The 13,369-nt window shown below is 34.9% G+C and overlaps 1 protein-coding gene across 2 annotated transcripts in view; it reads right to left on the bottom strand.

Annotated features, from left to right (window-relative positions):
* LOC126724162 (callose synthase 1-like) overlaps window positions 1-13,369 on the bottom strand; it is a 29,877-nt gene that overhangs the window by 4,868 nt on the left and 11,640 nt on the right. Inside the window, exons 16-37 of one of the 2 annotated variants that reach the window (XM_050428506.1) lie at window positions 8,742-9,076; window positions 8,498-8,550; window positions 8,342-8,402; window positions 7,884-7,965; window positions 7,756-7,805; window positions 7,540-7,626; window positions 6,446-6,583; window positions 6,223-6,317; window positions 6,007-6,088; window positions 5,765-5,925; window positions 5,536-5,659; window positions 5,350-5,447; window positions 5,132-5,264; window positions 4,393-4,544; window positions 3,399-3,511; window positions 3,177-3,302; window positions 3,008-3,076; window positions 2,721-2,910; window positions 2,476-2,635; window positions 2,008-2,127; window positions 1,768-1,886; window positions 1,568-1,651 (exon numbers count right to left, since the gene is read on the bottom strand). In XM_050428506.1, the coding sequence (XP_050284463.1) occupies window positions 1,568-1,651; window positions 1,768-1,886; window positions 2,008-2,127; window positions 2,476-2,635; window positions 2,721-2,910; window positions 3,008-3,076; window positions 3,177-3,302; window positions 3,399-3,511; window positions 4,393-4,544; window positions 5,132-5,264; window positions 5,350-5,447; window positions 5,536-5,659; window positions 5,765-5,925; window positions 6,007-6,088; window positions 6,223-6,317; window positions 6,446-6,583; window positions 7,540-7,626; window positions 7,756-7,805; window positions 7,884-7,965; window positions 8,342-8,402; window positions 8,498-8,550; window positions 8,742-9,076 (2,632 nt within the window). Of the gene's footprint in view, window positions 1-1,567; window positions 1,652-1,767; window positions 1,887-2,007; window positions 2,128-2,475; window positions 2,636-2,720; window positions 2,911-3,007; window positions 3,077-3,176; window positions 3,512-4,392; window positions 4,545-5,131; window positions 5,265-5,349; window positions 5,448-5,535; window positions 5,660-5,764; window positions 5,926-6,006; window positions 6,089-6,222; window positions 6,318-6,445; window positions 6,584-7,539; window positions 7,627-7,755; window positions 7,806-7,883; window positions 7,966-8,341; window positions 8,403-8,497; window positions 8,551-8,741; window positions 9,077-13,369 lie in introns of both variants that reach the window. The other variant, XM_050428505.1, reaches the window with a different exon arrangement.

Genomic DNA, 13,369 nt, shown 5'->3' with positions numbered 1-13,369 from the left:
CAGGGGGGCAATTACCCCCCCCCCCCCCCTAGCTCCGCCCCTAGTGAGTATGTACATTTTTCTCATTTTCGATGCCATAAAAATATATGTCATTGAAAAATCTACTATCTACACCTATATTTTAAATACCAGACCAGACCGGCCAGTGCAACCAGGAACCGGACACCAATCTGGTCCCGTTATCATTAAAAACCGAAATAGAAGAAAAACTGAGAAAAACCGAAAACCGTTGGTTCAACCGGAAAAATTGGAAACTGCTATGGTTAAACCGGTTCTTGAATCTGAAGAAGAATAAGAAGAAAAACTAGAATAAAATGGAACAAACTTCTTAGATTTGCACTAAAGTAAAATTGGGGAAATTTTCAAATTTGTGGTGAAAATAAAATAAAAGAAATACTTCTATTGGATGATATGTATAAGAAATCTATGCTTTGAGCTTTGACTAGAATAAAATGTAAAGAAAGACCATCTAAAACTTATCTTGAGAAAGAGAAAGACTTGAGATTTGAGAGGGAGCGGCTGAGACGAAGTTTACTGCATTATCGAAAAAGTGTTGAAAGAAAATTGAGGAGTAAAATTTAAAAAGGAGTTTGAATCTGATTTGAGGCCTTGAGGTTGAGGGTAGGTGGTAATGTGTGGTTATAGATTTAAGGGAAATTAAAAAAAAAAAACCAAAAAAAAAGAAGAAGAAGAAAACAAGAGCAAACGTGTGAGTGAGTGTGACAATTGCTATGAAAGTATGCTATGAAAGTAAGAAAGGTAATGAATGACTTGTCTAGTCATTCTGACCTTTTGAACTTTGGTTTTTGGTTTTTTTTTTTTAATAAATAGTTAAAAGTTGAAAGTTAAATATCAAACTATTATTTATATAATTCGACAAAAAAAAAAATATTATTTATAATATATATATGTGGAACTTAAATAGCAAATTATACTTTTTCAACAATTATTAATTAGGAAAAAAAATGAAGAATAAAGAAAATCTTTTATTTTTTAAATATTTTCTTAATATAATTTATGAAAACTAAAAATTCACATAAAATTTATTTAAATATTTTAAATTAAATTATTTATGACATCATCGGTTCGACCATCAGTTTGACCCTAGTCAAACTATAAAATTGATAACCAGTCCCTTTACCGATTCTTTGACCATACCGGTTTTTAAAACCATAATCTACACTTGATTACTCATTTTGCAGTTCATGCCTACCAATATTAACTTGACAAAATAGACCGGATCAGAAAACCCTGCTCAACTCACAAATGGCACAGAGATGGAAGTTTTCTGGAACCTCAATTGCTGCACAAATATGAAACTTCCATTTTTTTGGAGGCCCATTGGGCCTATAAGATACTCAAATGAGAGGTAGCTCTCTTCCATCCCTTAAACCCCATAACTATGGTGTAGGCCGGATTTTGTCCTATGCCTCTTATACATAAGCAAGAGACTTTACTATCTAAGATTTTCTTGAAGCATTATACTTGAAGATATTTTAAGTACAAATGCACACATCATTATGTATGTGTGTGTGCATATATATATAGAGAGAGAGAGAGATCTTACTTTAGAGGGTTAGCTAACAATCGCTGCCCAATAGTTACAAAACTATTCTCCTGATTTGACATAAACCATGCCAGAGATGAAACACTGCACTAACAACAAAATCATGATGAACCACACAAAAATCAGACAAATGTAGTCTTATTTATCAGCAGCACTACAAACAAAATACAGTTTAAGATTAGCAATGCCAATAAAAGTACCTGCCAGTGAAAATATGCTCCCGAAGTCCAAGGATGGTTGGAAATCTCACGCCACCATGTTTTTTAAGAAATTCTTGCAGCAAATTCCTCATTTTGAAGGCTTCTTCCATATAATTATCCTGTTGAAAGTTTACTTAATAATCTGGCTTTTGCCTAAGAAACTATTTCCCCAAAATTTCTAAGTGTGCACACATACATAGACCCACATACAAAAAAACCATATATGTTTTCCTATGGTACCTGATTCATATCTATTGTTTGCAAGCCTTCCCCACGTGTAAAAATAATGGCATGATTTTGATTTTCTGGCTTACCCTCACCCAATATCGCAGGCCCAGGAAGCTTTATCCGATAAATAACCTGCAGTAGAATATCCAAACAATCACTTGTGAAGCATTACACCCAGTTGGGAGAAGTTACATGACAATGCTTGGCATATGATGCCTATGGTTGGATTCAAATGAACAATCATAAAATCTTTACGACCCTAAGAACTGCAAAATGAAAGGATAAAAACCAGAATGTCTAAATTTTTGTTTAATCATCTGTCAATCATCAAAATCTCTTAAAACCAGACCAAAAGTATATGCATCACTTGTGAATATAGGAAGCTGTGCCAGAAAAACACAAAGTCTGTCTAAAAGTATCATCAATGTTTAATTTCTTGAGTCATCTGACCCAGTTTCCAGGATAATATAAGACTTGTACCTGGTCCAAATTTTGAACTGGCTCAGAAGAATCAATTTGCTTTGTTGGTGGGGCAGCCTTTACAAGAGCTGAATAATAGACCTTCTGAACTGTGTTTTTGGAATTATCTTTACGAGGTGCTTCAACTTCATCAATGTAAGCTACCCGAAGAGATGGGTACCTGAGAGAAGGAAAAAGGAGGATATATAACTAACAGTCTCTTAGAGAAACAAAAATATGAGAAGAATTGAATTTGGGAGAAATACTTTGCCATAAGCTTCAAAATGTCTTTGGCACGAGAATGACCAGACCGTTTGTCAATGCCATACTGCTGGCATGACACCACATATGCAAACTTCAAATCTGCTATTGCTTGACATTGTGCCCATAATGACCTTTCACTCTTGGGGTTCTTCTCACTCTCTAATTCAGCAGCCTTGTAGCCCTTCATGAGATCTGAATAAAAGCAATTAACATTTATAAAAATAAGATGGTGCACCATGTATAATAGATGATAAAATTACAAGTTGACAACCAAACTTTCCAGAATCACCTCCATCCTTTGCCATATCCAAAAAGGCCTGAAGTTCCAAAGCTTTCCGGTAATACATCATGCCTCGAACTTAATTGTTGAGAGTAGGGTGATGATGCATGCAGAGAATAGTCATTATCAAATAAAGGCAAAAGAATGCATCTTCATGAGAGAGAGAGAGAACTTATACCGGTTCTGGTCAATGTCTGGCCTCTATAGGATGCCCATAAACGCAGTTCTTCTTCCAGGTCTTCCTTTTCTCTGAGTTCTTCTTCATTTTTACACTTGACCCGTTCTAGAAAGTTTTTCCATTCATCTGTAGAAATGACAATTTTATGGAAGAGCATATAAGTTTTTCTAACGGAAATGATAGTCAAAGAGAGAAGAAGTAGTTCAAAAAGAGGAGGAGAACCTGGAAAGATCTTTTGCAAATAAAAAAGTATGGAAACTCCATCTTCTTCAATTAGGTTTTCTAGGTCATTTATGGAGAAAAGCACATCCTCTGCATAGTAAGGAGTTAGGACACTACAAAAGAAAAAACAAATGTCAGGTATTATATGCTGAAAATAAGATCTATTGTGAAAGAGATACTTGCTAAAACAACAACAACAACAACAACAAACCTTAATCCCAAATTTTTGGGGTTGGCTATGGATCCTCAATAGATTAGTTAGGGTTAGCCACGTGTTTCTTTCCTCCATTATGTTCTATTTAAAGTCATATTCTTTGTTATTTTCTTAATTGATAAGTCCCTTTTTATTACTTCTACTAATGTTAATTTAGGTCTTCCTCTACCTTTTTTAATTCCCTCAACTTGGACCAACTCACTCTTTTTATAAAGCTTCCGTTCCATGTACTCTGTTTTAGTCCTAGTTAATTGAAAGCCTTAAGATTCTAGAGCATCTTGCTAAATTTTTAACTTGGCATCAACTCCACTTATAGTTCCATCCACAAAAACTATATTATTTGCAAAAAGGATTCACCAAGGGACTTCCTCTTGAATCGATTTAGTGAGGTTATCCATCACAAGTGCAAAGAGATATGGACTTAATGATGATCCTTGATGCAAACCTATAGGGATAGGAAACTCACTTGTGATTCCTCCACTTATTCTCACACTAGTTACAACTCCTTTATAAGTATCCTTAATCAACTTAATACAAGATTATATCTCTCCATTATACGTCTAACCGATATTGTTGTTTTGTGTCTTGACCTATGTTCAAAGATAGATAATTTTCACAGTGAAGTATTTTAAACAAAGAGAAAAAGGCGAAACTGGTTTTCATATCTGGACTTAAAGTAAGAATTGATTCTGACTCATTAACCCAAGGGGCTACAACTCATGTATACAAGGAAAACTGCAATATTTTTTGTCAGAAAAGTTCAATGATTCGAGAGCTTACGAGAAAGAAAGCATATTTTGAACTTTGGGTGCAGGAGGCATGTCCATAAACAATGAATTGGAGAAGAAAGAAATACGCCTTCTAGCTTCCAAGTTGGATGGCACATCCATGGCAGACTCCTTTACGGTAAGCAATAGATGAAGCCTTTTAATCTGTCTAGACAATAATGGAGTTATGCAAGAACAGAACATGGAAGCAGTGCCAAAGTTGATAATTAAAAGAAAATTTTATAGTTTATACAATATTTTTAATTTACATGCACTCAGTTATCTAAAATAAGAGAACAAGAACAAAGTTAATATTTTTTTGCAATGCTGCAACATGTATTATATCATTTTATACATAACAAGGATTTATCTATTAGTTATCTTTGTTTCAAATAAAATTTAATTTGGAGAATTGTAATATTATGAAATTAGAGTAATTACCCACATATAAATAGCATTCATGAATGTTAGGGTAGATTAATGAACCCTAAGCACACTTCCCCAAGTTAAATGGAGTAATGAAGCAAAATTGTATAACTGTAGAACTTCATTCCAACAAAGAATATAAAGTAGGGTTGATATATTAATGAATGCAATGACCCCTTTAGCCCTCCCCTAAGCCATTGGTGGAATTATGTAGGCAAGGACTAGCTCATTGATTTTCTGATTGTGTATTGGTATTCAATGGTAAAGTCACTCATGGTAACTTTCATGTGTTGAGCTACACTTCTAACACTAAAAATATAACTTACTTTTTCCTTCCAAGCTTCTGTTTCTTGTTTAACAGGAAATCCAAGTTCCCCAAAAAATTGATATTGTTGATCAAGGGGTTTCATTCCCTCCTCATCTTTTCCATAATAGGCACCATGACTTGACTCTGCCAAACTACATAAAAAAAATAACTAAAGGATAATAATAATATTAGCACATTAATCCACTTGAAGGGGATAGTTGCACCCAAATAATTTACCTGTTAACCTCTTCTTCCAGTATGTCTCTGGTCACAATTTCTAGCATGTTGAGCAAGACAATTACAACTTGATCCTTGTCCTCCTTTTTATTCTCTAACTGTGGTAAGTATTTAGAATCCAGTTATGATTTATTGTTAACTTTGTTTCACAAGAAAAATGTGAAGGTCATCGGGAAAAACAATTACCAAATATTTAATAAGCATAATAAATTGTTCGTAGAGGCTAGGGAGGGCACTCATATTCAATTCCTCTATCAAATCTTCTTTTTCTATATGATAGTCAACCTTTGAGAAAATTTCATTTATAATCCTGGACAGAGCAAACCATCAAAGAAACAGTACAATACATCAGCACAGATGAAATTATATTCCTTGAGCTTTTGATTAGATATATATCAGTCAGTCGCAAACTCACTCTTTTTCACGTTTTCCAAGAACCAAAGAGTTTATTATTTTTTTAAATGAAGCATAGCACTCACAAACTGCGGAAGTCATGTAATTATCTCTTTTTAATCTCTTTTTCAACTCACTGGCTTTTCCCTTGCTGTCTTTAGCCATATGCAATGCTACTGGAATCTACACAGCAAGTAAAAGTTTAATACAGTTACAGGTTTTAGTGAAGCTATTCAAATAAAATTAACTCATAAGTAGATTAACCTTGCCAGCAAGTAAAAATGGAGGCCATTGGGTAAGATCCAGACCACTCGCCCAGTATGGAACAAGCAAAAGGTCCATTTCCCTGCAAATTTTACATCTAAGGTATTAATTCCCAAGGCCCCCCACCCAAAAAGAAGAAGAAGAAGCAAGAGTAACACTTAAGGTTCACCCCAAGAATCAAGGAAAACATATCCCAATGCTGGATCATCATTTTACCCGTTAGTTATTAGATCCTCGTCTCTAAAACTAGTGATTATACTGTTCCACAACTGAGCAAACTGTGCTGCATTCTTCCCATTATTAGATGGGATCTGAAACAACCAAGGAACTTATTAAAACTCAGAAAAAAATGCCTTGTAGGCATCAAAAGAAACAGGTTCTGAATTGGGTTAACTGGTTATCAATTATGGCTGCTAATAATAAAAAATAGTAATCAAACCTCATCAAATTTTCGAGAGAAAGTGGCCTTCAGCCCCTTCTTCTTGGTTTTCTCATTCTTTTCCACTGGAATTAAGCGGGCATTAAAAGCACCTGGCAGTGACTCAAATCGAGACCTCAGCATTACCAATGTTCGAATCTGAGAAACCAAAGATTAGGTTGTGTTCAAGACACTTATTAAACGTATAGAATTCATGATTCTGTATACGTCTACATCAGGACATATAATTCCTTGGCAGAAAGTCAGGAGTAAAGGTCAAATCATGCTTGAAAATATATAAACATCAAATTATATATGTGTGTGTTGATAATTTGATAATTGTAACAACAGGGGAGGGGGGATTTGAACCCTAGTTCTCCTACTAAAGGAAAGCAAGTTATGCCACTAAGCTACAAGGCTCTTGGCAATATATATATATATATATATATATATATATTCTCATGATCTTTTCAAATTCTCTCTTTTTATCTATCGTGAACACCACACTACTGAAACCCTCAAGATGTTTCTCTGTTCAAGTACCAACAATCAATGGGTCAGCCGTGTCTGAACATACTGCATGTGCAAACTTTCAATACATTTCTTTCTTTTAACTTCATCTACCAGTAATAATATACATCAAGATTTCCTCTTGAAAGAAAAATACAGAATAGATTCTATCGATGTTTTTGGTGAGTGTATGGCATTCAACTATACTTTAAACCATCTTCCCCATTATAACATCAAAGTCTTGGATCTAAGAATACAGTTTACCAAGAATGTTGAGATAGCAAAAGCTTTGATACCAATTTGTTTTGAGTGTAATCAATTAGGTTTATGTGAAATAAAAAAATGAAACAATCAAACACACAAGAAAGATGGAATTTACATGGTTTGCTCTTTAGGCCTATATCGAGGAAAAAGTTTTACTAGGAAAATTTGGAGATTACAAGAGTGGCACACTAGACTCTCACAAAACCCAAACTAAAAATACACCCAATGAGCTCTCTCTCAAAAAACATACAGCAGCAAAAAATCTTCGTTGTGCCATTCATGCACCCTTTTGAAATTCAAGCCACATAATAACAAAGAACAAAAGAAGGAGCTCCACCAACCTCTCCAAGACGGCGAAATGCACCATATAGACCCCCAAATATAGTGGAGAAGATGGCATACCAAATCTGAGTATCCATAAAGTAGACCTGAAAAAGTTGCTTTTATTAGAAACTTTATTTGCATTGTTTATTTATCAAAAAAAAAAAAAAATCATATTAAAATGAATACAGCTAAAGATTATGGAACAGATAGACACCTGAACAAACATAACTTACAATAATTATAGGAGCCCAAAGTGCAATCACGACACCAATGTTGTTCTTGGCTGCAAACAGCAACTTATGACATTACAAACCATGTCCACAATGTAAATTTAAAATATTCTTCCAACTCAAGCTATTACCTTGAGGGAAGAACTCGTGCCACTGAAATACTTTCACGTGAACCTTCATTATAAGTTTTGTTGGACCCACAAGAGGCCTAATCTGCGAAGAAGAAAATTTTCAGATGGCTTTAACCAGTACTTGATCCCAGAAGTCTTGACATTTTCCAACCTTCTCCAACTAGCAACAATTCTTATAACGAATATATTGAGCAACACTTTTCATTACAAAATTAATTGCATCAGGTGAAATCATTTTTAAGATTCAAAGTATCAAAATGCACAAGTTAAATTTATAGAAATATATTTATATCTATAGATCTAACCTAAACAATATGCTTAAATCAATTGACTACATAATTTGTGCAGTCAGTTAAACCTATTCAGTCAAATGTTCATGGTTTTACTATATTAGATTCTATCCAACTTAGGATTATTGTAATACATGGTAGCGACATGAGGAAAGATGAGTGAAATACCTCTACGTAGTAACTGAATGCTAATTTTGATACTATCAGGAGAACCCAAAACATAGTGTACCTAGAAGTTAGAAAAAGTAGAAGATAATCAGCAAGAGAATCAATGAATCGCATTCAAGCCATGCTGACCCAAAAAATCAAACTCTGTTCTCTTACTTGATAAGAGAAATTGAGCTCTCATGCATTGCCCTTCCGACATAGAGCCGAGGCTGCCAGATATCAAAAGGTTGAAAAAAAAAAAAAAAAAGATGGTAGAGAAATGAAAATAAATCAAACAGCAAGCTAAAAATGAGTTTCACATATCATATCCATAGGCATGTAAAATGTAATGTTCTTGCAGAAATAGAAATTATCACTGTAAAAGTGTTTTTGTAAAAGTTTAAAACATGCATCTACATACCTGAGACCACCACATCATGAGCATCACAACCTTATAGTTTGATCCTTCAAGAAATCGGCGAATGAATGGGAACAGAAACAACACTGTGCAGAGCATGTTTGGAGATAAGTAAATGAGGACTGCCAAAATGAACAAAGATGGTGAACTTGGACTGTTGCCAAACCAACTCCTAATGGTCTGTGCAAACCCCGGAGGATTTTTCCAACTATAGGCATAAGCTACTGGTAAAACTATGATCCATGCTGCAGCAGAAATAGCCTTCAAAATGTATCTTAGCTTGACATATATTGACATGCTCTGCCTTGCTTTCCAGCCCAGGACTATATCAACAACAGCTGCAAATGTTCCAAAATAATAATAACAATAGCAGTAACACTAAAAAAAAATTCAAATCAGAACTATCTTATAAAGCAGGAGATTGTCATATTGATAATTGAATGTAAAGACGTATGTGGAGGACTAGGAAGCCCTGACACGGCTGGGAGGGTGCCGCACTGGAGTCTGACGTGGCCCGATGCGGGATGCGGCCATCAACGCGGCTGCCTGCACGTCGGTGCCGCGTCTGAGTTTTTTTTTTTTTTTTTGAGATTCGCACCGACTCGGCTTTGGTTCGCACCAATTCAGCCAGAATCGGATTGTATCAGCCAAATCGGATCGTATCGACCGGCGGTCGAAAAAGGCCGAAATCGGCCTTGAATCATGCCGGAACAGCTGAAATCGGCTTTGAATGAGACCCAAACATCCTAAATCTGTCCTTCCTCAATTTTATTCTGAATATTTGTTGCTTCTTTTGTGTTTTCTTTTTTGTTTTGTGTTTTGTTTTGTTTTGTATTTCTTGCCTTCTTCTTTCTTTGTTTTGTGAACCAAGGCCATAGTAAAGTGTATTTTAAGAATATTTTAATAGTAAAAATATATAGAAAATATAAGTAAAAATATTTTTAATAATTTTTTAATCGCTGTACCCACACCCTACTTTTTCAAAAATTGCCGAGTCCCACACCCTGCACCCGAATCCAGAAACGAACCTGTGCTTCATAGGTGGAGGATATGGTAGGCTTCTTAAGAAAATGCCATAAATTTTGCAAAACTAAAATATGCTTAGGCAACAAAAATAAAAATAAAAAACCTAAACAGGTGTTAACAGAAAAAGAAGGAAGACTTAAAAAGACTAAGACCATGCAAATATTGAAGAGAACTGATGGTTGTTAGGGACTTTTCACCTCATTCTTAGTTAAGTCTTGTGTTCTTGTTGGCTAATTCTGTGTCAACATTTGGTTGTAATTTTCATTCAATTACATTGTAATTTGTTTTGAGTGGGTTGTATTTGGGGTAGTTCTAGTGCTAAAAATTGGAGTTGCTGAAAGAGGAATTTTGGTTGACTGTGTTAGGGTCATATTTTCTATGTAATTGACTAACTCTTTGACAAATACACTTTACTTGTAATTGGGTAGATCTAAGTTGAGTTTAATATATCAAGGAGTATATTGTTCAAACATATCAAGTGGTATTGTTAAAAACATGAAGATTGATCCAAGAAAAAAATGAAGAAAAGTTGTCTCATTAAGTCTAGACAAATGCTAATATCGAAGATTAATGGAGAAACTTGATCTATCAAGATCTATGATTTCAGAATTTCCAGATCTAAAATTCGGTCCATGATGACTAATTTGATTAAGGTTTCTTTTCTCACAACCCTAGTCATATATAAAGCATATTTTAAAAGTCATCACACACGAAAACAGAGACTTAGGACTCATATACTCTATGTGAAGCAACTGTGTTTGTACACCATGTTAGACTTATGGTTAAGTGATTAAATTCACTATTTCCTAAGAGCTTAAACTTTTGGGACAATCGGTAATTTAACATGGTATCAGAGCAGAAGATCCTGCGTTCGATCCCTGGCTTTACTCTATCTCCCATTTAAAATGTTAAATTCCCACTTGTTGAGCTCCTACTTATTAAGAGGAAGTTTAGACTCACAAGTGAGGGGGAGTGTTAGACTTATGGTTAAGTGATTAAATTCACCATTTCCTAAGAGCTTAAACTTTTGGGACAATCGGTAACAACTTGATTATTGATTGGTGGATTCTTGGAAGTGGTGACCTTAAATTCACCCGGTGGGGTTTTTACCTTGCAAGAAGTTTTCCCCATTTATTAACAAATCACCGTGTCAATTTAATTTTTACTGTATTTAGTTTATTTGATGATTTATTGGTGCCTCCACAATTTGCATGTAATTTGACCTAATTAATCAACTTGGGTAATTGAATTAATTAACCGGGGTCAATCTATTTTAACCCAACGAACTGAAATTGCACTTTGGTCCTCCAACCTGACACATGGCTTGCATTTGAAAATTAGTTGAGATGGATTTCATCTGAGTTTTGCCTAACTCGTGCAGGGCTGACATTATCAAAACTTGAGAGAATTCAATTTTTACCCTCTCTATAAGCCTCATTTCCCACAAAAGTAAACCCTAATTCCCATAAAAAAATTTATAGAAACCCAGCAAATTATGAGAGCCAAACACTTAGCCTTTCCCTCAAATCCTTGAAAGGAGATTAAATCCATCATGCCCATCACTACCTTTGAGCTGTGAGAGCTGATTGCAGCCTTGGGAATCAGAGGAACACTACCATTTCAACCATGGTGGCTTGAAGATGCAATTGGTGCTTGGTTGTGGATTTGGAGACTAAGGCTCCGTTTGAGAGTTCATAAGGGAATGGAATGGAATGGAACGGAATGAAATGAAATGATCATAAGGGAATGGAAATGAATGAAATGGAATGGAATGTATTTAAGTAAAAGGAAAAGAATGGAATGGAATTAAGTATCATTGATTGGATGTTTTAAAATAAAGGAATGAAAAAGAATGAAAATAAATGGAATGTAAGGAATCTTGTTTGGAAGCAACATGGAGGGAATGGAATGGAATCATTTTATGACAATATTACTATTAGACCCCTATTTTAAAATAAAGAATTGAATATATAGGGGTATTTTGGAAGTTTTAGTAAAAAAATCATTAAATCTAATTTCATTCCCACCCATTCCTCCCAATTTCGGAGGGGAATGAAAATTTGAAATTTTAAGGGAATAAAGAGGAATGGGTGTTCCCTCATACCCATTCCCTCCCACTTAAACTCCCAAACAAGGGAATAAATTTTTCATTTCCTCCATTAAAACTCCCAAACAAGGGAATGGAAAAATATTCTAAAATGATTCTTTTTATTCATTTTCATTCCATTTTATTCCCTCCTCCCAAATGAGCCCTAAGTTAGAGAAAGGAGTAGGTGAAGTTGGTTGCAACCAGGAGCTTGGAGAGCTCAAGCACTAGACTTGAGGGTTTTGAGTGTCAATTTGTACTGCAACTGTCTATACTAAGTGGATCATTTCGGCAGCTAGCCATAAAAAGGTTTTTCTGCTGAATTCCTCTTCAACAACAAATCCAGTGTTATCTTTGGTTTAGTTCTGTTATTTCCTATGATTTGTTCATTTAATTTTCTTAATGTTCTTATCCGGAAATTGTTGGTAGCTATGCTTATATCAATGGGTTAATCATATATTCATGAAACTAGGGGTCTAAATAATTACCTAGGTTGCATTAGGTAATTTCTCATTCTTCCATAAGACATTGTTATGATATTTATGTGTGAGTAGCATGGTTGGTTAAGCAGTAAAGCTCCATGTTGAATATTAATTAGAAGAGTGAGTGGTTAATATAAAATAGTTAAGCTCATACCCGTAAGCTTAAGACTTCTAGGCTAAGTGGCGTCCCTATATGTTATAATAACTACTCAATTGGACTTTTCTCAGGGTGTTATCTCCCCAAAAAGTAGTATCAAAAGCCAATGGTTTGAGGGCAAGTGTTTGTTTGTGGATCCCACCAAGTAGAATGAGGAAAACTCTTATGCTTCCACCCATGTTTGAATAAAGGGTTCTACTAGGTGCATGTTGGTGACTCCCAAAGTTGTGCAAGGAAAACTCCCATTTTTGCCCCAATCATGGTCAAGTAAAGGGCACACTATTGGTGATGATGATATATGAAACTTGGATTGCTAAAAAAAGGCTTTCATTCAAGGGGAAAACTAACTAAAGTGCCATAAGTGACTTGGTAGCTAGAAGACCTACACATGAAGGGGGACAGTTGTTGTGACATTCATATGTGACTAGTGTGATTGGTTAAGGAGTGAAGTTTCACATTGAATATAAATGAGAAGAGTGAGTGGTTAATATAACATAGCTAGGCTTATACCCACAGGCTTAAGTCTTTTAGGTTAAGTGGTATCCCTACACGTTATATTTAATTACTCTATTGGAGATTCCCCAAGGTGTTATCTCCCTAATAGACACATTCTGATATTTTAGTTAATCTTGTAATCGAGGTGCTCGAATTCACTAACTCTATTTTGGGCCCCAATAAAATACATCCTCTTCTTCTTCCCTTTTAAAGTTAGGTGTATAGTTAATGATTTTGACATCTTGGTGGAGAAGTACATTCTTGTTGGTGCATTGTATTAATTCTTACCACATTTTACTTCCTTGAGTAGATTATTTTTAAGTTTCGTACATAGTTAATGATTTTGACATCTTGGTGGAGAAGTAAACTCTTGTTGGTGCATTGT

Source organism: Quercus robur, chromosome 4 (genome assembly GCF_932294415.1).
Source record: "Quercus robur chromosome 4, dhQueRobu3.1, whole genome shotgun sequence".
NCBI classification, from domain to species: Eukaryota; Viridiplantae; Streptophyta; class Magnoliopsida; order Fagales; family Fagaceae; genus Quercus; species Quercus robur.
Note: the sequence above shows the minus strand (reverse complement) of the source record. Positions and strands in the feature narration are given on the sequence as shown.